The 26,496-nt window shown below is 44.3% G+C and overlaps 1 protein-coding gene across 3 annotated transcripts in view; it reads left to right on the forward strand.

Annotated features, from left to right (window-relative positions):
* Window positions 1-26,496, forward strand: part of FRY (FRY microtubule binding protein) — a 420,217-nt gene that overhangs the window by 122,488 nt on the left and 271,233 nt on the right. Inside the window, exon 1 of one of the 3 annotated variants that reach the window (XM_075851696.1) lies at window positions 23,469-23,537. The exons of the other annotated variants lie outside the window; for them this stretch is intronic. Coding sequence (XP_075707811.1) covers window positions 23,525-23,537 — 13 coding nt within the window. The 5' untranslated portion in view covers window positions 23,469-23,524. Of the gene's footprint in view, window positions 1-23,468; window positions 23,538-26,496 lie in introns of those variants that run through there. 3 annotated transcript variants of the gene reach the window in all.

Here is a 26,496-nt window from a genome sequence, read left to right on the forward strand (position 1 = left end):
AATGCCCATTTAATGGCTAAGAGTTCGCGGTTGCCAATATCATAGTTACTCTCAGTGGGCGAAAACTTCCTGGAGAAGTAGGCACAGGGACGGAGATGGGTGAGGGACCTGGTACCCTGGGACAAGACAGCCCCCACTCCCACCTCGGACGCGTCAACCTCCACGATAAATGGCTCCATTTGGTTGGGCTGAACCAACACCGGGGCCGAGATAAAGCACTTCTTAAGGACCTCAAAAGCCTGGACAGCCTCAGGAGGCCAGTGGAGGAGATCAGCACCCTTGCGAGTGAGATCCGTAAGAGGCTTAGCGATGACCGAGAAGTTAGCAATAAATCTCCTGTAATAATTAGCAAACCACAAGAAGCACTGTAACGCCTTCAGGGAGGCAGGTTGGACCCATTCCGCCACAGCCTGGACCTTGGCGGAGTCCATGCGGAATTCATGAGGAGTGAGGATTTGACCCAAAAATGGTATCTCCTGCACCCCAAACACACATTTTTTGGTCTTCGCAAACAGTTTGTTTTCCCGAAGGACCTGGAGCACCTTCCTGACATGCTCAATGTGGAAGGACCAGTCCTTGGAAAACACAAGTATGTCATCAAGGTACACTACAAGAAATACCCCCAGGTAATCTCTTAAAATCTCATTTATGAAATTCTGGAAGACTGCGGGAGCATTACACAACCCAAAGGGCATGACGAGGTATTCGAAGTGACCTTCGGGCGTGTTAAACACAGTCTTCCACTCATCCCCCTCTTTGATGCGGATAAGGTTATACGCCCCCCGTAGATGAAACTTAGAGAACCATTGGGCCCCCTGAACCTGATTAAAGAGATCAGGAATCAAAAGGAAGGGGATACTGGTTCCTTACAGTGACCTTATTCAAGTTACGGTAGTCAATGCATGGCCTAAGACCACCATCCTTCTTCCCTACGAAGAAGAAGCCAGCACCTACCGGAGAAGTAGAGGTGCGAATGTAACCCTTGGCCAGGCATTCCTGGATATACTCTCTCATGGCTTCACGTTCGGGACAAGAGAGATTAAATATCCTACCCTTAGGGAGCTTAGCTCCTGGTACCAAATCAATTGCGCAATCGTATTCTCTATGAGGAGGTAACACTTCGGAGGCCTCCTTAGAGAAAACATCAGCGAAGTCCTGAACAAACTCAGGTAGCGTGTTCACCTCATCAGGGGAGAAATAGAATTAACAGAAAAACAGGACGTCAAGCATTCATTACCCCATTTGGTAAGATCCCCAGTATTCCAGTCAAACGTGGGATTATGCAACTGCAACCAGGGAAGGCCTAAAACCAAATCGGACGATAATCCCTGCATCAACAGTACAGAGCACTGCTCCAAATGCATGGAGCCAACAAGGAGTTCAAAAACAGGGGTATGCTGTGTAAAATAACCATTAGCAAGAGGAGTGGAGTCGATACCCACTACCAGGACAGGTTTAGGCAAATCAATCAAAGGCATAGCTAGAGACATAGCAAATTCCACAGACATGATATTAGCAGACGACCCTGAATCCACGAAGGCACTGCCGGTAGCAGACCTACCACCAAAAGAGACCTGAAAGGGAAGCAAGATTTTATTACGTTTCATATTTACGGGAAATACCTGTGCGCCCAAGTGACCTCCCCGATGATCACTTAGGCGCGGAAGTTTTCCGGCTGCTTATTCTTACGCCTAGGACAGGTGTTCACTTGATGCTTGTCATCCCCACAATAGAAGCAGAGACCATTCTTCCTGCGGAACTCTCTACGTTGTTGGGGGGACACTGAGGCCCCGAGTTGCATAGGTACCTCAGTCTTCCGTGGAAGAACGAAGCAACAGAACCTCGGGAGGCATCATGGGGGAGTCAGAGGAGAAAACACAAAAACGTTCACGTTGTCGTTCCCTGAGACGTCGGTCAAGTCGTACCGCTAAAGCCATAACCTGGTCTAGGGAGTCAGAAGAGGGATAGCTAACTAGCAGGTCTTTCAGGGCATTCGACAGACCCAACCTAAACTGGCACCTTAAGGCAGGGTCATTCCACCGAGAAGCTACGCACCACTTCCTAAAGTCAGAGCAATACTCCTCAACAGGTCTCTTACCCTGACGTAAGGCAGTCCTGTCAGTCTCGTCATAAATGAGACCGAGAGCAGAAAAGAAAAGATCAACGGAGGAAAGTTCAGGGGCGTCAGGAGCCAAGGAGAAGGCCCATTCTTGGGGCCCTTCCTGGAGCCGGGACATAATTCTACCCACCCGCTGGCTCTCAGAACTTGAGGAGTGGGGCTTTAAGCGAAAATAGAGCCTACAACTCTCCCGAAAGGAGAGAAAAGTCTTCCGGTGCCCTGAGAACCGGTCAGGCAACTTGAGGTGGGGTTCAAGAGGTGAGGTGAGGGGCACTACCATGGTAGCATCAGGCTGGTTGACCCTCTGAGCCAGGGCCTGAACCTGTAGGGAGAGACCCTGCATTTGCTGAGCCAGGGTCTCAAGGGGGTCCATAGTAGTGTGAGGGACAGGGTAGACTAGGTATATGGCTTGTGATTATGTAATGATGGGGGTAAGGAAACAGACAAGTGAGCCCTAATCTACCCGCCACTCAGTCCCTGCCTACTTGCAACGACCCGCCCTAGGCAATGGGGTACAACTGGGCAACGGTCCCTACACTCAGTAAGTGCACGACAGACAACCAGACAAGGAAACACAGAACAAAGGGAAACGGGGCAGTTGCCCACGGCAACACCGTGAGCAACAAGAGTGGTGAACGAGCCGAGTCAAACCAGGAGTGTACGAGGTACCAAACGCAGAGCAGGAGAGTAGTGAACAAGCCGAGTCAAACTGTAATGACAGGGATAGGGAAACAGACAAGTGAGCCCTAATCTACCCGCCACTCAGTCCCAGCCTACTTGCAATGACCCGCCCTAGGTGACGGGGTACAACTGGGTGACGGTCCCTACACTCAGTAAGTGCACGACAGACAACCAGACAAGGAAACACAGAACAAAGGGAAACGGGGCAGTTCCCCACGGCAACACCGTGAGCAACAAGAGAAGTAAACGAGCCGAGTCAAACCAGGAGAGTACGAGGTGCCAAACGCAGAGCAGGAGAGTAGTGAACAAGCCGAGTCAAACCAGGAGTGTACGAGGTACCAAACACAGAGCAGAAGAGTAGTCAGTAAGCCAGGGTCATATGAAGCAGGGTCAAATAGTACAGAAGCTGCAGCAGGGCCAGGAAACCAACAGAGAAGATTCACAAGCAAGGAGGAACAGGAAAGGCAGGTATAAATAGACAGAGGGCGGGAGCTAGCTCCGTCTGGCCAGACTGTGATAGGCTCTCCCACTCCTAAGCCTGCCATCCTGAGTGGTGGAAGATGGAGTCAGTCTCACAGACATAGAAGCAGGTGCAGACTGATTACCTATGGGCGTAGATACAGAAGCTGTGCCTGGCAGATTCTTAACAATAACTCATGAAAGAATAAAGTAACGTTAAAACCAAGCACACCATTGTTTTTCTTGTGAAATTATCGATAAGTTTGATGTGTCACATGACCCTCTTCCCATTGAACAAACGAAAGTTGGATACAAAATTGCCAACTTCAAAATGGCCGCCATGGTCAACACCCAGCTTGAAAAGTTTCCCCCCTCCCATATACTAATGTGCCACAAACAGGAAGTTAATATCACCAACCATTCCCATTTTATTTAGGTGTATCCATATAAATGGCCCACCCTGTTTTACCACATGGTGGCAGTTCAAGGGGTTAAAACTACCATACAGGTTCACATTAAATATACAATGAATGGAAAACAATTCCATCTGCACTGCAATTTTGTTATTATAAAGTATATCCTATATGGTTACAGCATTAGACCCAAGCTCTGCCATATATACGGCTCCAGAACCAAGCTCAATACATATATACAGCACCAGAACAAAGCTCTATACATATACAGTTAGGTCCAAAATTATTTGGACAGTGACACAAGCTTTTGCATTTTAGCTGTTTACCAAAACACATTGAATATACGGTTATATAATCAATATGGGCTTAAAGTGCAGACTCTCGGCTTTAATTTGAGGGTATTCACATCCTAATTTGAGGAAGAGTTTAGGAATTGCAGCTCTTTAATATGTGGCTGCCTCTTTGTCAAGGGACCAAAGGTAATTGGACAATTATCACAAAAGCTATTTAGTGTGTTGCATGGGCTATTCCCTCGTTAATCCATCATCAATTAAGCAGGTAAAAGGTCTGGAGTTGATTCAAGGTGTGGCATTTGCAGTTGGAAGCTGTTGCTGTGAACCCACAACAAGAGGTCAAAGGAGCTCTCAATGCAAGGGAAACAGACCATCATTAGGCCGAAAAAATTAAGAAATCCATCAGAGAGATAGCACAAATGTTAGGCGTGGCCAAATCAAGTTTGGTACATTCTTGAAAAAAAAAAAAAAAAAGAGTGCACTGGTGATCTCGTGAACTACTAAAGGCCTGGACGTCCATGGAAGACAACAGTGGTAGACGATTGCAGAATCCTTTCCATGGTGAAGAATAACCCCTTTACACCATCTAACCAAGTGAAGAACACTCTCCTGGAAGTAGGTGTATCAGTATCTAAGTCTACCATAAAGAGAAGGCTTCATGATAGCAAATACAAAGGGTTCACCACAAGGTGCAAACCATTAATCAGCCTCAAATATAGAAAGGCCAGATTAGACTTTGCCAAACAACATGTAAATAAGACGCCCAGTTCTGGAACAGCATTCTTTGGACAGATTAAACGAAGATCAACCTGTACCAGAATGACGGGAGGAAGAAAGTATCGAGAAGGCTTGGAACGGCTCATTATCCAAAGCACACTACATCCTCTGTAAAACATGGTGGAGACAGTGTGATGGCATGGGCTTGCATGGATGCCAAAGAAACTGGGACACTAGTGTTTATTGATGATGTGACTGAAGACAGAGGCAGCCAGATGAATTCTGAAGTGTTCAGGGATATACTTTCTGCTCAGAGTCAACCAAATGCAGAAAGGTTGATTGGACGTCGCTTCACAGTACAGTTGGACAATGACCCAAAACATACTGCGAAAGCAACCCAGGAGTTTTTTAGGGCAAAGAAGTGGAATATTCTGCAATGGCCAAGTCAATCATCAGATCTCATCCCGATCGAGCTGCATTTCACTTGCTTAAGACAAAACTTAAGGCAGAAAAACCCACAAGCAAGCAACAACTGAAGACAGCTGCAGTAAAGGCCAGGCAAAGCATCACAAAGGAGGAAACCCAGCGTTTGGTGATGTCCATGGGTTCCAGACTTCAGGCAGTCATTGCCTGCAAAGGATTCTCTACAAAGTATTTAAAAAAAATTTTTTTATTTATAGTAATGTTAATTTGTCCAATTACTTTTGAGCCCCTGAAATGAGGAGGCGGTGTAGAAAAACGGTTGCAATTCCTAAACATTTCACAGGATATTTTTGTTCAACCCCTTGAATTAAACCAGAAAGTCTACACTTCAATTGCATCTCAGTTGTTTCATTTCAAATCCAATATGGTGGCATACAGAGCCCAAATCATGAAGATTGTGTCACTGTCCAAATAATTCTGGACATAACATTTTTGATGTTCTGATAGTTAAAAGGTTAGAACCCTGGGACTATTGACCAATACCAAAGATTCATAAGAATATCTCTGACCCACCGGGAAGGCCCATGGTTTCAGGGAATTAAGGTATGTGCAAAATGGTTGGTAAGTTCATAGACTATTATTTAAAACCTCTGGTTACTGAACTACCATTTTTTATTACTGATACTACTGCAGCTCTCAATCGCTTGGAAGGCATGACCCTTGACAAAGATATGATTTTGGATACAGCGGACGTAGAATCTTTGTATACTTCCATACGGCACACAGATGGTCTTTAAGCAGTGTCTCTATTTTTGAGATCAAGCAATTTGGCAGAGGACCATTGTAAGTTACTTCTTGGTCTTTTGGAATTTATTTTGACACAATTTCTTTATTTTTAAGGACCGTTATTTTTTTACAGATTCATGGCACAGCCATGGGGGCCACCTGTGCGCCGTCATATGTGAATCTTTTCTTGGGAGCTTGGGAAAGAGAAATCTTTATTACAGATCCTTCTGCAGGAATGGAGAAAATACACAAATGGATGAGATACATAGATGATGTTCTTTTAATTTGGGAGGGCACTCCAAACGATTTAGATCAGTTCATGTAGAATCTTAATAAGAATAACATTATTGTGAAACTGACATACAAAAGTGGAAAAAAAAAAAAGTAGATTTCTTAGATATTAGCATTCAGGCAGATGTCTGTGGGAATCTAGAGACAGATGTCTTTAGAAAATAAACCGCAGTTAACTCACTGCTTCATGCCCAATCTGCACACTTACCGTCCACTATTAGAAGAATTCCAGTGGGACAATACTTACGTATGAAGAGAATATGTTACACTCCTCAAAAATTTGAAGATCAAGATCAAAGGAGCACATTTCCAACCAAGAGCTAATCTTCTCTGTCCTAATAAGAGGGTGAAGTTAGAAAATCAATCAACAAAAATGATTACCACCTATCATTCACAATGGTCAAATATGACAAAAATGATGCAGAAATATTGGCATATTTTACTTGCCGATCCAAATTTGGAAAATAATCTATCTCCGTATCCTCTAATTACAGCAAGAAGGGCAAGAAACTTGAGAGACCAACTAGTCCGTAGCCACAACATTCTTGACACATCAAATCCATGGGGTACCCTAGGACCTAAATGGGGATGTTTCCCATGTGGAACATGTAAAGCCTGTGCCAACATCGATAGAGCATTTGATTTTCAGGATTCCAGACAAATTAGCCCATTTAAAATCAAACAAAATATTTCTTGTATCTCCACAGCTATTGTTCATTATGCCACTTGTCCCTGTAAAATGATTTATGTGGGCCTTACGACTCGAGAGTTTAGGGTGAGAGTGCGGGAACACATTAAGGATATAGAGAAGGCGAAAACTGAGGTTGACCTTTTGAAATTGAAGAAGACCATACCAAAGTATTTCAAAGTGTTTCATCAAAGTAATTCCAAGGTCCTTCGCTTCCGTGGGATTGACAGATTACATCTGGGATCAAGAGGAGGTGACTGGGGTAAGAAACTGGCGCAATTGGAAAGCAATGGATCCATAAATTGGGTACTCTAGCACCCGTGGGCCTTAACGAAAGTTTTGGTTTTAATGCCTTTCTGTGATTTATTATAGATGTGTTATCCTCATTTTTAAAAGGGGTAGGGTTAAATCTTGTACTCTGTCCTGAGTACATCATTATTATTATTAGCTTATTGTCGTATTTTCGAGGCAGATTGGCAGCCATCAAGATGTCAAGACACTGTACTTCTGTTAGACTATCAAGATTTTTTAGAAAGTAAAAAGATGTGAAATTTATGTCATTTACGTTGATATATTGTACTTGGAATTATATAGTAATTGTGGCACATCACTGGTAGTATTGTGCATCTAATCTTTTATATATTGCACTAGGCACTTTATTATACTGTATAGGATGATCTAGTTTCCATTCTTAGCCCTGATTCACACGAACGCTGCGCATCTCGGATGTGAAAAACGTCAGTTTTTCACATCCGAGGTGCATCCGTGCTCAGCGTTGCGGGACGCGATGTCACGCATCCACCATAGTTTAGAGTCTATGGAGGGATGCGTGATGCGTGACAAGATAGGACATGTCCTATTTTCCCACGGACCCTTCACACGGTCCGTTGAAACAGCGGCTGTGTGAACGGCCACATTGAATTACATAGGTCCGTGGGACGGACGCTATTTCAACGGCCGTACCACAGACGTTTAACACATACGTGTGAATCAGGCCTTAGGCTCCTAGGTCCCATTTCAAAATATGTTAACGTACACATGTCACCTAATAGTATATTTGCACATTTTTCTTATGTTTAATGTCGTTCATTTGTGTTTTACATTTTGCACAGTAATTTAATTTATTATTTATTTCACTAGTAATGCACATGTGTATTTTGTTTTCTATTAGTTCATCATTTTCATTTCATATATCATTCTTTCCATTGTTTGTAATTCTTTCATACCTGGTATTTTTCTATCCTTTATTGCGCCCCGCGATCACCTTCCCGTGATTGACAGCGCGCATGCGTAGATTTTCCTTGCCATCGTATGCTGCTCCGTCTTCACAATATATGTGTGTGTGTGTGTGTGTGTGTGTGTATGTGTGTGTGTGCAGTCCCTCCTCTCTGCTTTCTGCAGAGACTTGGGACTTGCCCCTCTGCATTCCTTCTTTGTGTAGCGGTGATATGCGGTTTCCAACACAGGCGGACATCTGCGCATGCGCCACTAGTTCTCTCGCTGTATACAGCACCATAACCAAGCTCAGTACATATACAGCCCCAGCACAAATACGGCAAATTTTAGTGTGGTTTCTTAGGCGTAAAACTACTGCTCCCAGCATGACCCGAACAATGGTAAGGATATGCTGGGAGTTGCTGTTTTACAAAAAAATAATATCATACCACCCATCATCTCGCTGAAGATCACACAGTGACTACAATACTGATTAGAGGCAGAACAAACATTTACATTAAGTGACTCACCGGTGACGTCTTTTCAGATTCTAGTTCTTTTTCTCTTTTCTTCTCCAGCCGGTCCAAACGTCTATGATGACTTCTCCCGGCCACAGCCCATTTCTGCAGTTTGCCGCTCAGATGTCTTCAGCTTCTCACTTTTCAAACATTTGTGCACCTATAAACGAAGATAAAATTCTCATGGTACCACACACTACGCCCCCAAATATAATAGCGCCTTACACTGTCCCTGATTATAATAGAACCATACACTGTGTCACTGATTATAATAGCACCATAAACTGTGTCCCACACACACACACACACAGTGCTCCCTGTAGGTAGTGCCTGCATAGAGCCCCCTATATATAGTGCCCCACATACAGCCCCTGTAGATAGTGCCCCGTATATAGCCCCCTGTAGATATCGCTCGACATATAGCGCCTCCTGTAGATAGCGCTCGACATATAGCCCCCCTTGTAGATAGAGGCCCACATATAGCTCCCCCCGTAGATAATGCCACTCACACTTTTAAGTGAAAAAAAAACAAAAACCTTTACATACCTTGATCCCATTCCCACGCCGTCCTGTGTCAATGCAGGCCTGCTCTCTTCTGAGCAGGTCTGCTTGGGCTGAACAACGTAATTATTGAAAGGTGCAGATTGGCAGGGCAGAATGACTTGTCCCGTCAATCAGCGCCTTTCAACAACGGAAGCGTCGCGGAGACGTCATCGCGGTGATAGCGTTGTTGAAAGGCACAGATTGGCGAGGCAGGTCATTCTGCCCTGCAAATCAGCGTCATTGTTAGGGGCTAAACTTGCCCGGCCATTTAGCACTTATGCATGTAAGTGGATCTACGTCCTATGGATGCGGGTACAATTAGTGCAGGAGGGGGTGGTGGCAGCTGGTTTCAGTCGCGCCGCCGCCCCCTCAGAGAGTCAGCATGCCGCTCTGTGTGGGCTGGCCGTAGCGGTGATAGCAGGAGCGGCGATCATGGCAGGAGTGGCGGCGGTCGCAGTGGGCCCCACCATCTCAGTGGGCCCAGGGCCACCACCCCCCCCCCCCACTCGCTACACTACTGAGATCACCATATATTGAGACTTCCGGGTATTACGACCATCTGAAAGCACTTCATGCTTATTTAATACTCAGCAAACAGAAATCACGAAAACTGAGAAATAGATACAGAAAGTATATTAGCAAAATGCATAACTTTTCATTGTACAAGTAAAATGCGGAAATACACTTTAAGAATATATATTCTTTTTTTCATTGTAACCATGCTTTACGTGCAGGATCCTTGCATTATATCAGGTCAATATAGCAAGCCCTAGGAAAATTATTTAACCCACTATATTGTATGGCATCACTACAGAACCGTTGAAACCATAGTGTATCATTTTCTGCCACATCGAGTAAATTTAAGTGATATTCCAAATACAATAATTTATCACCTATCCATCGGATAGGTGATAACTGTTAGATCTTAGGGGTCCAACTACTGGGGCCGCTACTAAATTGCCAGAAAAGGGGTTTGGTGTCCTCCATTCCCCCAGCCGCAAGACCATTTGCCTAGAGTAATTGAATGGAGCGGTGATCAGGCATGTGCCTTGCCGCTCCATTCAAAGTCTATGGCATTAACAGAAACTGACAAGTGGATGGGTGATAATTTCATATAATTAGAACAACTCTTTAATGAAGGATGGGTTCTGGGAAAACCCACCCAACTTTCTGGAAAGTGCCATATCTTAAGGAAAATAGTATGCAATGCAAAACACTTGTGTGTCAAAAAAGACAAAAGTGTAGTAGGTATGATACCTTTATTGGCTAACCTTAAAAGTTCTATATGCAGCTTTCCGAGCACACAGGCTCCTTCGTCAGGCAAGGGTCTTTGTGCTCTGATAGCTTGCATATAGAACTTTTATGGTTAGCCAATAAAGGTATCATACCTACTATACTTTTGTCTTTTTTGACACAGAAGTATTTTGCATTGCATATTGTTTCTGTGCTTAAGGAAAATAGCAAAGACATGCCCTTTCACAACTGCCATCTTAATAATTCATACAATACTTCAGCAATATTCTAATGCTTACGCAGAAGGGCTAATTATGTTAAGTCTAAGTCAATACTATGACTGTACTAAGGGGCTGTGTGATCCAAAAAAAGCTACCTGGATACTGTGGCCAGATTAATAACATGGATTATGGGCAGGGTGACATGGGAAAAAATTCTCTGAACTACATTTTTTTTTCATATTTTGGTTTTTCGAAAAATATTTTGTCCCTCTTAAAATTCTGACTTGGATATAAATTTTTCAATATTTTACTCACAGTGGTAATATGCAGTTCAGTTCTGGGCTCTAGTTCATAGGAAGAATGTCCTGGAGTTGGAAAAAATACAAAGAAGAGCAACGACGCTAATAAGGGGCATGGAGAATCTAAGTTATCAGGAAAGATTAAAAGAATTAAACCCATTTAGCCTTGAAAAGAGACGACTAAGGTGGGGGGACATGATTAACTTCTATAAATATACGAATGGCACATACAAAAAATATGGTGAAATCCTGTTCCATGTAAAACCCACGCAAAAAACAAGGGGGTACTCCCTCCGTCTGGAGAAAAACAGGTTCAATTTGCAGAGTCGACAAGCCTTCTTTACGGTGAACTGTGAATCTATGGAATAGCCGACCGCAGGAGCTGGTCACAGTAGGGACAGTCAGAGGCATAGCTAAAGGCTCATGGGCCTGCGTGCAAGAATTCAGCTTGGGCCGCCCTACCCCTCCCAAACACCACCATCACCAGAGCCCTGCGCGCGCCTATGCCCAGCCACCTTGCCCAACAGCCCCATAGTATAAGGCCCCCACACAGTATAATGCTCCCATAGCTGCTCCCCCACACAGTATAATGCCCCCATAACTTCCCCATACAGTATAATGCTCTCCATATCAGCCCCCACAGTATAATGCCCCACATAGCTGCCCCATACAGTATAGTGCCCCCATATAAGTCCCCATATCAGCTCCCCATACAGTATAATGCCCCTCCATATCAGCTCCCTATACAATATAATGCCCCCCATATCAGCCCCCCATACAGTATAATGCCCCTCCATATGAGCTCCCTACACAGTATAATGCCCCCATATCAGCCCCCATACAGTATAAAGCCCCTCCATATCCGCTCCCCATACAGTATAATGCCCCCATATCAGCTCCCCATAGAGTATAATGCCCCATATCAGCTCCCCATACAGTATAATGCCCCCAATATCAGCTCCTCAGACAGTATAATGCCCCCCATTTAATCTCCCCATACAGTATTATGCCGCCCCATATCAGTATAATTCCCCCATATCAGCCCCCCATGCAGTAAAAATGCCCCCATATCAGCCCCCCATGCAGGTAAATTCCCCCCCATCTTATCAGCCTCCATGCCATATCAGCCCCCCATACAGTTTAATACCCCCCCGCCATATCAGCCCCCCATACAGTATAATACCCACCGCCATATCAGCCCCCCACTCTGTATAATGCCCCTCCCCACCATATCAGCCCCCCCATACAGTATAATGCCCCATATGTGTATAATAGAAAAATAACAATTACTTACCTATCCCCATTCCCACGCCAGGTGGAGGACGCTTCGCTTGTGCTATGAGTGACTCAGCGAAGACAGGCGCGATGATGTCGCTACATCGCGCCTGTATGAGTCGAGCCGCTCAGGGCACAGTAATGCTGGAGCAAGGAGACGTCAGCTCCTTGCTCCAGCATTGAATGGAACCAGGACCTCGGTGAGTGACTCGCGACCCCTCGGAGGTCTTCACGTGACCCACCCCCAAAGGGGCCGCGACCCACAGTTTGTAATGTATTGTGTTGTATTGTGCAGTTTGCGGTGGAGAGGGGGGGGCTGTAATTTAACAGGCCCCCCCCCTCCACCGCAAACACAGACAGCACAATACATTATAAGACAACACAATACATTACAATACAGACTCTGCACCTCACCTGGAGTCCTCCGCACCAGCTCTTCCACGCTGGCTGGAACAACCCTCACGTGACGTCACGGTCACATGGTACACTAAGTGTACCATGTGACTGTAACCAGGAAGTGCCGGCTTCGCGTCACAGAAAATGTATTTAATCAGCATGCTGTATGGCAACGGCCCGGTCGCAACTGCAAGCCCTATAGCTACACCACAGGGGACAGTAGATGGCTTTAAAAAAAGGTTTAGATGGGCATGTGGTTTTTTTCAACCGTACTATGTAACGTTGGAATAACCTATTTCAGTTAACGTTGTTACGTTTTGTCACGTGTTTATTTTACAAGTATTTTTAAGCATATATTGGGGACTAAATTTTATGACGTACCAACCCCACACAAACACACTTTTATAGATTGCTACCAGCAGGCGTCTCCGTTGTCATCTTGTCTTATACCGTGTTTCCCCGATAGTAAGACACCCCCGATTGTAAGACGTATCGGGGGTTTCAGGGGGGGTCGGCTAATATAAGCCGTACCCCGAAAGTAAGACATATGTCTTACTTTCGGGGAAACACAGGGGTATATCCGTCCTCAGCAGCTGCTAGTTCGCGCAGGAGGACGGATATATCCGTCCTGTGATGGCGCGGGTACTGAGACTGTACCCACGCGATCAGCGGCAGGAGCACGGCTGTTATACACAGCCTGGCTCCTGCTGCAACTGCCGGAATCGAAGCGCGCGCTGATTCCGGCAGTTTAACCCATTAAATGCCGCTGTCAATAGTGACAGCGGCATTTAATGTGTTTGACAGAGGGGGGAGCTCCCTCTGTCACCCGATCGGCGCCCCCGCAAACAAATCGCGGGTCGCCGTCGGGTTTCCATGACAGCCGGGGGTCTAACAAAGACCCCCAGGTCTGCCTTCAGCATCTGCCTGTTAGGCGATGCCGGAGGCATGACCTATAAGGTTGCCTGTCAGTTTTACACTGACAGGCAATAATGCTTCGGTATACTAAGTATACCAAAGCATTATATATGCGATCGGCACATCGCATAGTGAAGTCCCCTGGTGGGACTAAAAAAAAAAATGTATAACAGTTAAATAAAGTTTGTGAAAAAAAAAAAAATAATAATTCGACAAATTTTTTTCAATATAAGACATACCCCGAAAGTAAGACATAGTGGGGCTTTTGGGGATAAAAAGAAAGTAAGACACTGTCTTACTTTCGGGGAAACACGGTATATATATATATCTTATATGTCCACATAGACACAGAATTTAATTCCGCCAGAAGGAAGGAGGAGCCCAGTCTACGGTAGCTTCCATAGAGGTCAATGTATTACACCAGAAAAAAAGCTTTAACCAGTAGTAGACAATAACCTATAAATTTATGACAAGGTGGTCCAGTAGACAAGCACAACAAGAAAAAGAAAGATAGCTCACCACATGCAGAAATCACACGGTGTACAGCATACCTCCTTCAAAGTATAGTAAAGCTGCCACCCACAGTGTAATACCCCCAAAGCTTTCCCCCATATGCAGTATAATATAATGCCCCCATAGGGCCAAATAAAAAGAATACTCACCTAGCCCTGTTCGCACAACGATTGGAGGAGATCCCTCTGCTCCTCCGGTCTGTGCTCTGTGTGGCTCGGCGCAGACAGGCGTGATGTCATCACTGCATCGCGCCTGTCTGTGCCAAGCCACTCACGGCCTGCGTTACGCAGTAAATGGTAGAGCAGGGAGCAGATGGTTCCTTGACCCACCATTGGATTCAACTGTATCTGTGCCTAAGGAAGCAGATACATTTTGAATTGGAACATACCGCCGGCCGCCTGGAACAGTGGGTTATTGCCCGGGATGATTGGGAAGTATGGTACAGGCAACTGTTCCAACCCACAGGATGCATGAATTAACCATTGTCCAGCTCCGTTGGGGGGGTCTTGTCTGGGCTCTGTATTAGTGGGTCTGAGGTCTGTAGCCTGTATTTATTGAGTGATCTGGTTTGGAGTCTGTATTTATTAAGGAAGAATGGTCTAACGTCTGATTTAGTTTAGGGGGTCTGCTCTGGGGGTCTAGATTAGTTTAGGAGGTCTGGTATTGGGGTCTGTATTAGTTTAGGGGGTTTGTATTCATCTTAGGGTGCGATTTAAATTACAGTTTGGAGAGGTGTCTGAAATAAATGGACAGGGCATAAAGGAAAAAAATTTGCATGTACGCTGCTCTCGCCGTTTTGTTCAGCACTTTTCAGGATCTCCCTAATGTCCCTTCTTAAAAGTTGACAAGTATAAACTTATGATGACTAGTCTACCCTTTACTTTGACAGGAAGCATTCAGTTCCCTGTTGGCAAATACCTCAAAACCAGTGTAGAAGCGTTCATCATGGAAAATTGTGACGTCATTGATTAGATCATGGCAGAGGAGGCAAGAAGGCAATCTCTCTCTGTATGTACCAGTATGTAGATCACTGGTATCAAGATCACATGATCTTAAAACTAAATAAAAAAATAAATATACATTTTATAAAATGGTCAGCTTTTTCATCAGGTGGTCACGATAATTTGTTCATACCACAGAGAATGTATATGTTACTCAATACAACCCCAAATTACCCCCCAGACACTAAATTTTTGTCTGTTCTAACGCTGCATAATCTCCTTTTTCACCTTCACTAAAAAATTCTGTACCTGGATGATCATCATCCATGTGCAGAGGCTACATATAAAGCTATGGTAGATCTACATCTGAAACTGAAATAAGGTCTATAGTGACATCACACGGTTGACAATGGTCACGTATTCTATATTGCTATTCAAGAAAATAAGACACTTTCAATAGAAATGATTGTGAAATTTAGATCCCCAGCTAACATACTTTTTTAATTTGTCTAATTGATACATCATTAAAAGTTGTTGTCCACTGTGAACAAAAAAAAAATCCCTTTTTTATTAGCAGGGCCTCCCGACTATAGCGGATAATATGGTGTCCAGCTGCGGAGACCCCCAGCAATCAGCTGTAATCTGTAAGTGAACACAGCAGTAAGGCCCCATGCACACGACCCTGCCCATAATTACGACCCGTAATTTCGGGCAAGGCCAGCCGGCCGTTTTTACGGGCCATGCTCCCATTATAAAGTATAGGAGCACGGTCGTAAAATAAAAAAATAGGACATGTCCTATTTTTTTCGGCAGGTTTCTACGGCACGGACACCATCCTGTAGACATACGGGAAGGTGTCCGTCAACCATAGAAATGAATATGCCTGTAATTACAGGTGATTTTACGGTCGTGTGCATGGGGCCTAGGTGTGCATTTCCCCTGCAGCATCAACAGAGGTAAAATAAATCATTACACAAGTAATGCATAGGGATCTCGGGACCTCCACAACTAGAGACACTCTTACTATTCCCATTCTGTACACCGTTCAGGCATAAACGTTAAAAACGCCCTCGTGACGAAAAACAGCTATGCCCCGTTGAGTCATGGACTCCACAAAACCACCGAAAGTGTCCAGGGGTATCTGGCAACAAGACGTTAGAAGTAGATTCTTTATGTCCTGTAAGTTGCGAGGCAGGGCCTCCATGGATCAGACTCGTTTTTCCAGGACATGTTAGATCGGTTTGAGATTTGGGGAATTTGGAGGCCAAGTCAACAGCTTGAACACTTTGTCATATTCCTTAAGCCATTCCTGAACAATTTCCGTGTGGCAGGGCAAATTATCGTGCTGAAAGAGGCCATTGCCATTAAGGAATACCATTGCCATGAAGGAATGTACTTGGTCTGCAGCAATGTTTAGGTAGGTTGTACATGTCAAAAGGAACAGCCACACGAATGCCATGTCCCATGGTTTCCCAGCAGAACATTGCCCATAGAATCACACTTCCTCTGCCAGCTTACCTTCTTCCCATAGCGCACCCTTGTGCCATCTCTTCCCCAGGAAAGTGACGCACAAACGAATCCGGTCGCATCTTGACTGTTCACTTTCTGCCTTACATATCCCACCCCTTGACAGGTGCCATTGGGACAGGATAAATGTTATTTTACTCAGCCTGTTAGTGGTTTTAAATGTTATGTCTGAATGGTGTAAAATCTTTGAAGCGTTGATATAGATGCCCTACAGGTTTTTCTATAGAATACATAAATGACACCACCACGTCGATCAGAATTTTCCAGGTATAATGCACTAATATTCTAATAATAATAATAACTGGTGTCTAGTAGATAAATCCCCTAGCTCAAGGTCATAATAAGCTGACACGGAGGTTGCATTGTGCAGCTGGAAACATGTTTCGTCCTGCTGACTCCGGTCACCAGTATTTCGTGTAGTTGTGCTCAGTGCTAAATCCACTACAGGTAAATAACATCTTGCACTCGGCAAACAGCACTTGAAACCCAAGGTGCAAAATCTGGTTAGACGACAGCTAAAACCTATAATTAAAACAAGTTCACCAGCTCAAACTGGTCTTTTAACAGTCATGGCGCCCAGTGGCTCCTCTTAGATATGCTAATGTTACTGAGGAATTTCTACGCTTCACTACTCGTCTGACTTGCAAAATGTAACAAATCATGGTTGACATTCCACCTAACTGAAAGCAAAAATAATATTCAGTCGTTGTTACCATTTACGGTTTGAGTAAAAATGTAATATCTCATTGCAAGAATCTGTAGAGCAAAGGTGCAGGGTAAATTAAATTTTTGGCACCTTTAAGAGACACTGAAGCCTCATACACGCGCACTCACCAACATTTAAATCCCAAATCATAAGCCATTTTTTTGACAAGGTGATTTACATTGTAGTGAAGGGATATTTAAAAAAGACCTCAGATAACATACTGGAAAGCCATAAGATATAAAACACATTTTGGTTAATAGAACAAGTAGAACTTGTTTCTATTAAAAGGATTGACATCGAGCCGCTCACACCCCTTTTTATAAAAGATAACCAGCACTAGCTGAGTTATCAAGTTGAAAAAAAAGGTAGTTAGGGAATTAATTTTTTAAATTTTTTAACAGCAAATTATTTTTTTTATTGAATTTCAGCTTAGAATGTCTAAAAAAAATAAATAAATTTGACTCAACTTGGGAATAACCCTTTAATGCTCAGGGGGATACAGCCCGATATGCAGAATCCAATGGAGCAAACTGCAATATTTTCTTGGAGTACATCACTGCTGTATTTGGGATTGGTGTTACACAGATACCGAATACAGTCATCTGCAGGAGGCCTAAACCGAGATGGAGAATGGCATGACGACTATTGTCCCGCTGCTTTTCTTTTTCTATGTCGCCAGCTGTCATTTGAGATGGACTGGTTGCCAGGGATACACAGCCTTTTAAATGATCTTATCAGACACAGAGTCCTTAGCAACCAGTCTGTCTCAGGTTAACTTATTAAGCTCAGGGCAGATTTAATTTTGAACTGAATAAAAAGTAGGTGTTTGGCAGTACGCACACCAAGGATTTCTCCATATCGAACCATATTGATCAGATTCTTGTAAAAAAAACAAAAAAAAACATTTAGACAGAACAATGTTATGTGGCATGTCCAGCCCTATGTACATAAAGCTTAAAGTGCGCTTGGCGGTACAGTGGCCCATCACTAAACGGTCACGTCTCCTCTCGCCTGAAATGAGATGGTGTGGAGAGACACTAGTTAATGCTGGGAGGTACAGTTGCTGAGGCGACCATATGACACCTGAGGTGTCTTTTGCCCTGGCAACTCTTCATCATTGTAGAATTAAATACAAACTTCTAAAATATATTTGTGTTTCAGTTCTTCCCATTTAAAAGATCTCTACTTACGGTCAGTGAAAGGAAACCAAACAAACAAAAAATACTGTGCCCTTTAACCCCTTCCCGACCATCCCACATAGATTAACAGGCTGTAGCACTCGACCTTGTGCCTGCAGCCCGTTAATCTACGTGTGCTCCTAACAGAGCACACAGGCGCTCCCCGGAGCCCGGCGTCTCCCAGTACAGGATGCTACTAGCAGCATTAGTACTGGGGGAAAACATCGGGTCGGATCACAGTGGTGATCCCTGCCGATTAACCCCTTAAATGCGGCGGTCAATGGTGTCCATCGCATTTAAGTTGTTATAACAAAGTCGGCACCACGCGGTGCGATTGCGGGGTGCCGATGGTTGCTATGACAACCAGAAGGTGACTGGCAGGACCTAATATGCCCCCTGTCAGTGTGAAACTGACAGGTATAATACCCTGCAATACATAAGTTATAATATATAAAAGTTGGATCTTCTAGTGGGACTAAAGGTTAAAAAAATAAAAAAAAAATGTACAAAAAAATAAAGGAAAAGTTCAAAGTAATAAAATTAAAAATCACCATTTTTCCCTTATAAAGTCCTTTATTATTAGAAAAAAAATTAAACTATGCATAATTGGCATCACCACGTCTGTAATGGCCTGAACTAAAAAAAAATATAATGCAATTTATCCTGCAGGGTGACCGCCATAAAAAAAATTATAAAAAAAAAACCATACCACTTAAGCTCCCAGAATTTTTAAAAAATAGGGATAAAATGTTGCACGTACCCAAAAACAGTACCAATAAAAACTACAGTTTGTTCTGTAATAAACAAGCCCTCACACAACTTTCTTGATGGAAAAAATTTAAAAGTTAGGGCTCACCTAATATGGCAACACAAAAACTAAATAATTGTATTTTTTTTTAAACCGTGATTTTATCGTGCAAACACCGTAAAACATAAAAACCTATATACATATGGTATCGCCATAATCGCATCGACAGACAGCATAAATTAAATATGTCATTTATAGCGCACAGTGAGCGCCGTAAAAAAAGAATGAAAAACAATAGAAGTTTTCACAGCCTAATTCCACTAAATTTTGCAAAAAAACCTGTGGGATCAAAATGCTCACTATACCCCTAGATACATTATTTTTAGGGCTGTCCACTGTTTTGGTCCCTCAGGGGCTTTGCAAATGCACATGACACCCGAAAACCAATACAGCAAACTCGAGCTCCAAAAGCCAAATAGCGCTCCTTCCCTTCTGAGCCCTGCCGTGTGTCCAAACAGCAGTTTATTACCACATATGGGGTATTGCCGTAATCAGAAGTTGCTTTACAAATCTTGGGGTGTTTTTTTTTCTTTATGCCTTGTAAAAATGTATACGTTTTATTGGGAAAAATTTTGATTTATTTTTACGGACTAATTCCACTAAACTTAGTAAAAAACCTGTGGGGTTAAAATGCTCCTTATACCACTCTATAAATTCCTTGAGGGGTGTAGTTTGCAAAATGGTGTCTTTTGGGGGGATTTCCACTGTTTTGGCACTACAAGAACTCTTCAAAGTCAACATGGTGCCTAAAATATATTCTAATAAAAAGTAGGCCCCAAAATCCTCTAGGTGCTCCTTTGCTTATGAGGCCTGTGTTTAAGTCCATTACCACACTAGGGCCACACGTAGGATATTTCTAAAAACTGCCGAATCTGGGCAATAAATATGGAGTTGCATTTCTTGGGTAAAACCTATTGTGTTACTGAAAAAAAAATGGATTAAAATGGATTTTCTGACGGAAAAAAAAAAAAGACATTTCTAAATTTTACCTCTACTTTTCTTTAATTCCTGTGAAACACCTAAAGGTTTAGGAAGCGTTCTAAATGCTGTTTTGGAAACTTTGTGGGGTGAAGTTTTTAATATTGGGTGATTTATGGGGGTTTCTAATAAATAAGGTCCTCAAAGCCACTTCAGAACTGAACTGGTACCTATAAAAATAGGTTTTGGAAATTTTCTTGAAAACGTGAGAAATTGCTGCTAAAGTTCTAAGCCTTGTAACGTCCTAGAAAAATAAAAAAAAATTCAAAAAACGATGCCAACATAAAGTAGACATATAGGAAATGTCTCTGTCCACAAGGCCAAAACAGGCTCAGTCCAGCTAGGAAAGAAGCAGACTCCTAGTAAAGTGTCCTCTGTATTCATCAAAAGAGCACTCTCCTCAGCTCTCCCGCCTCCCATGAGTCTGCTGTAGTCTGTCTAGTTAGGGTATGTTCACACGGCAACGCCAATTAGGGTATGTTTACACGCACTAATTACGGACGTAATTCGGGCGTTTTTGCCCCGAATTACGTCCGAAAATAGCGCCTCAATAGCGCTGACAAACATCTGCCCATTGAAAGCAATGGGCAGACGTTTGTCTGTTCACATGAGGCGTATATTTACGTGCCGCTGTCAAATGACGGCGCGTAAATAGACGCCCGCGTCAAAGAAGTGACCTGTCACTTCTTTGGCCGTAATTGGAGCCGTTATTCATTGACTCCAATGAATAGCAGCGCCAATTACGTCCGTAATGGACGCGGCGTTCAAGCGCCTGCACATGCCGTTGCGGCTGAAATTACGGGGATGTTTTCAGGCGGAAACATCCCCGTAATTTCAGCCGTTACGGACGCCCTCGTGTGAACATACCCTTACAGAGCTGTTTCCAGGCGAAAACAGCTCCTGAATTTCAGGCGGTTTGACAAGTGCACGCGTTTTTCGCGACGTCTTTTATGGACGTAATTGGAGCTGGTTTTCATTGGAGTCAATGAAAAACGACTCCAATTACGTCCCAAGAAGTGACATGCACTTCTTTGAGGCGGGCGTTTTTTTACGCGCCGTCTTTTGACAGCGGCGCGTAAAAAAAAAAGCCCGTCTGCACAGAACACTGTAAGGGCGGATTCACACGAACGTGATTTACGTCCGTGCAGGCCGCGTGGTTTTCACGCGGGTCGCACGGACCTATGCAAGTCTATGGGGCAGTGTAGACTGTCCGTGATTTTTGCGCAGCGTAAGTCCGGTGCGTAAAACTCTCGGCATGTTCTATATTTGAGCGTTTTTCACGCATCACGCACCCATTGAAGTCAATGGGTGCGTGAAAATCACGCACACCACACGGAAGCACTTCCGTGGGACGCGCGTTAATCGCGCAACAGCAGTAAAAGAATGAATGTAAACAGAAAAGCACCACGTGCTTTTCTGATTACAAACATCCAAACGGAGTGTCATAATGATGGCGGCTGCGTGAAAAGCACGCAGCCGCGCATCCATATGAACATGACACGGAGCTGTCACGCTTCTGCCACGCGCGCAAAACGCTCACGTTCGTGTGAATCCGCCCTAAGACCCATTGAATTCAATGGGCAGATGTTTGCAGACATTTTTTCGGCCGTAATTCGAGGCCTAAAACGCCTGAATTACGTCCGTAAATAGGGCGTGTGAACAAATCCTTACTATTATCCCTTCCCAAGACAGCCAAGTTTTATTTTTTCATCTTCCTTTCATTCAAAAGCTATAACTTTTTTTTTGTGTCGACATAGCCGTATTAGGGCTTTGATTTTACCATGTAGTTTTTGATGGCACTATTTAACGTACCATACAAAGTACTGAGCATCTTTCAAAAATTCCTTGATTTTTGTTTGGTTTTGTTTCTCCACCATTTATCCTGCAGTAAAAAAAATTAAATTGTATTCTGTGTGTCAATACGATTATGGCGATACTAAATGTATATATTTTAAAACTTTGCTAAAATTAAATAAAACATTTTGTGCTGCCATATTTTGAGACCCATAACTATTTTATTTTTCCGTCGATGGAGCTATGAGAGCGATTTATATTTACAGCCTGTAGTTTTTATTGGTACAATTTTTAGAAACATTTGGCTTTTTAAATACTTTTTTTAGGAGCAAAGGGACTAAAAAATGTAAACTCGAGTTTTGTTTTTTTAATTAATATCGTTTACCATGTGGGTATGCCATAAATCTCTAAGATGGGAGTTAAGGGCAACATATTATGGTGATAGATCCACTTTAAGCCGTATGTTTCTTTACTATTGCACATCCATATAGCATCCAACGCAAGAGATCAATGGATGTGTGATCTCACTATTGACTGCTATGTGGATGTGTGTAAGTAAATGCACCCTCCACCTCCCAGCAATAGTGGACTCCCAATGAATTCCTAGTATATGATCATTTGTGTCCTGTGAAGGACACACGGACTTCATACACCTTAGAAAAACAGTGTTGTCCAGTAAAGTGACTTCACCACATACTGACCGCCATTCTACCTACATATCTCACGACACCCAAGTAAACATAGGATGATGGATGTGTTTGTTTGTTTGTAGAGAATTGGGATAATTGCAGTACAGGACAGCAATATTATAAACTCGGCTGACCTCAGGTGCCGCTCAGGTGTGTCTGTGGTATGTGCATTGTTGTGAAATGTGTTACATTTGAGAAATCAATATTCTTTTAATTTTATGAGTCACATATATGTCATTGTGTTTTGAAGTAAGCAATAAGGATTGGAGGAGTCTTCCAAGTATATGGCTGTCTATCGGATATAGACAGGGATGCCCCCCAGCTGTTTCATGGAAATTATTTTCTTGCATAAGCACTCTATCATGCTGCCCCCTACATGAGTGATCCACAACTTTTTATACCTTGTGAGCCACATTCAATTTTGAGTGATGACCAGGAGCCAAATTTATGTAAAAAAATCTTTAACATATTAAACCGCAAAGAAACACAAAATGATAATATTTCGGTTTGAAATGTAACACACCCAAATTGGCACTTTTCTGGGTATAGGATAGGTCTGCAATATTGTTGATGTGGATATTATAATTTAGCAAGATCATATGATTATACCTCAAGGTTTCTATGGCAAGCCTCACAGCAGGGGGTCGCGAGCAACCTGCGGCCGCCGAACAACTGGTTGGGGGCTATTCTACAGTTCGGGAAGGGTGCTGTCCAGATACATGGTAACACATGGAAACATGTGTAAATATACTGCAATTGTATGTAACTATATATGAAAATATTACCACATATGTATTTATAATCCTGACGCTGCCCTGTCCCCTTTAGGTTCAGTCGTGGTCGCCTCCCCTGTGACCGTTACGCCACTGATAAGAAGTCTGGACCAATGCACACGGAAAAACTGCATGTACATACCATGTAAGTTGTGTAAGGGTATGTACACACACACCACACACACACACACACACACACTATTTACGGACGTAATTCGGGCGTTTTTGCCCCGAATTACGTCCGAAATAGCGGCTCAATAGCGTCGGCAAACATCTGCCCATTCATTAGAATGGGTCTTACGATGTTCTGTGCAGACGGTAATTTTTTTTATGCCCCGCTGTCAAAAGGCGGGGCGGAAAAAAGACGCCCGCGTTAAAGAAGTGCCTGTTACTTCTTCAGACGTAAATGGAGCCGTTTTCCATGGACTCCATGGAAAAACAGCTCCATTTAACCTCCGTAACGGACGCAGCAAAAAGCGCCTCAACATGCCATTACGGCTGAAATTACGGTGCTGTTTTCTCCTGAAAACAGCTCCATAATTTCAGCCGTTACGGACGCTGCCGTGTGAACATACCATAAGGCTGTGATCAGGGCCGCCATCAGGGGGGTATTACTGGTACTCCCGTCAGGGGCCCGGCCACATGAATGAAGTAAAAGGGGCCCGCCGGGCTGCCGTCGCCCCCCCCCCCTCGGACTGTTGCCCCCCCCCCTCGCAACGCTCACGGGCCCCCCCTCGCAACGCCCGCGGCACCCCCCTAGCGACACTCCCCTAGCAACACTCCCCTAGCAACACTCCCCTAGCAACACTCGCGGCAGCCCCTGCATACCTGTTGTAGCTTCACTGGAGAGGAAGATACAGCATGTGCTGAAGCTGCGTGTGGAGATCCCGCCCCCCAGCTCCTCTACACTGCCGACCGGACCTGCAGGCTGGTGAGTATGTTCCCCTATCCATTCTGATTCCCATCCCCCTGACCCCATTTGTAGATTGTATAAAGTTGGTTAAAAAGTTTTTTGGTATTTTTTCGTTTTCCTAGCGCTTTTTTGCCGCGATTTTCGTAATCGCGGCAAAAATGGCGCAGTTTTGCCGCGATTATATAAAAATCGCGGCAAAACCGCGTGATTTGTGCCGCAATTACGAAAATTGCATAAAAAAAAAAAGAGTGTGTTCCTACCCTAAGGCCGGATTTACACGAGCGTGTGCTTTTTGCGTGTTGCGCATGCAAAAGGTCCATAACCGCTCCGTGTGTCAGCAGCGTATGATGCGTGGCTGCGTGATTTTCGCGCAGCCGCCATCATTATGACACTCTGTTTGTATGTTTGTAGCACGTGGTGCTTTTCTGTTTTCATTCATAGTTTATACGGCTGCGGAAGTGCTGGGCGTGATTTTCACGCACCCATTGACTTCAATGGGTGCGTGATGCGCGAACAATGCACAAATATAGGACATGTCGTGAGTTTTACGCAGCGGACACACGCTGCGTGAAAATCACTGACAGTCCGCACGGCCCCATAGAGTAACATAGGTCTGTGTGAGGCGCGTGAAAATCACGCGCGTTGCACGAATGTATTACACGTTCGTCTGTATAAGCCCTAACAATAAGGCCCAGTTCACAGAGTTTTTGGGCCTTGATATTGACTCGGACACTGCGTCAGAATCAGCACCAAACAACTTCCAAAACCGCCTCCCATTGATTTAATCTGAAATCAATGGGAGCCAGTCGCGGAAAAAAGAAAAAGCAGCACGTCCTTTCTTGCCGCGGTTCTGCCTCTGACCTCCCATCGAAATCAATGGGAGGCAGAAAATGCATTTGTCCCTGCGTTTTTTGTCTGCTGTCCTCAATCGCCGCGGACAAAAAACGCGGCAAGATAGTGTGGGCAGGTCAAAATCTGCCTCAAAATTCGGTGCGCGGTTCCAGGCGGTCGCGGGTGGGCATGCGCGGGAGTTTGCGGGTGCGCGCGATCGGTCGCACGGGCGGCAGTGTTTGACGGCCCCCATGACGACCCCCATGCTACCCAGGGCCGCCATCAGGGGGGGTATTATGGGTACTGATGTGAGAGGCCCGGCCAAACCTAATTGAAAGGGGAGCCCGCAGCTCACGACATTCTTTTGGTGAAAAAAACAAGCCCCATTGCAGGGGTTTGTTTTTTTTTTCTACCAAAGGCAAGTCGCGGCAGTTTGCCGGGCCCCCCTTTCAATTAGGTTTGGCCGGGCCTCTCACATCAGTACCCCTAATACCCCCCCTGATGGCGGCCCTGGGTACCATGATATGGTGCTGGACGGAGTACCGTTAACAGGCGGTGCCACGGTAGGGGGGCCCAGAAAATTTAGCTGTAGGGGGCCCTGAAATTCCTGATGGCGGCCCTGGCTGTGATACCCTGTAAAGCAAGACACAAAGGCGCTCTGTGTCCTGCCAAATGATGCCAATGTTTCTAGGGAATAATTCCTCAATAATACGGCATCCGACATGGGCCCATAGCAGGCTAGGAGCTCCCTATTATGGATCTGTTACACAGATCTACAACATGGCTGTAAGCCTGCCTTGCACAGCTAGCTACTTTAACCGGGATAAGTTGAACGTGCATGTTTATTGCTGTACGGCGAGAGAGGGTTACGGCTGTGTTCACATCAGAGTTGGGCTTCCGTTTATCGGTTCCATTTGACCATTCCATCCGAGGAACCGATAAATGGGAAGCCGAACGGAAACCATAGCTTTCGTTGGCATTACCAGCGATTTCAAAAGTAACGCTTCCTTTGCAGTTGGTTTCCGTTTGTTTCCGTTGACCACTCCCCTCAAGACTAGTGGGAGGGGCTATCACTATTTAATGCACACTCCTTCTGCAGCATTCTTTGACCCGTCTGCGTCCTGATGGGAACGGGTTTTCACCCACCCACCTACCTAGTAAGTTTGGCCTTTTTTGTGGTTTTGATGATATCTATGTCCCATTTTTTCTGTTTGTGTTTCCGTTGACTATTGTTACCGCAAAAGAACAAAAACTTTACGGAACAGAAACCAACTGCAATGGAAGCATTACCATTGAAATCAATGGTAATGCAAACGGAAGCTATGGTTTCCATTCATCTGTACCTCCGACGGAACGGTCG

The sequence above is a fragment of the Rhinoderma darwinii genome, chromosome 2 (assembly GCF_050947455.1).
Source record: "Rhinoderma darwinii isolate aRhiDar2 chromosome 2, aRhiDar2.hap1, whole genome shotgun sequence".
Classification (NCBI taxonomy): Eukaryota; Metazoa; Chordata; class Amphibia; order Anura; family Rhinodermatidae; genus Rhinoderma; species Rhinoderma darwinii.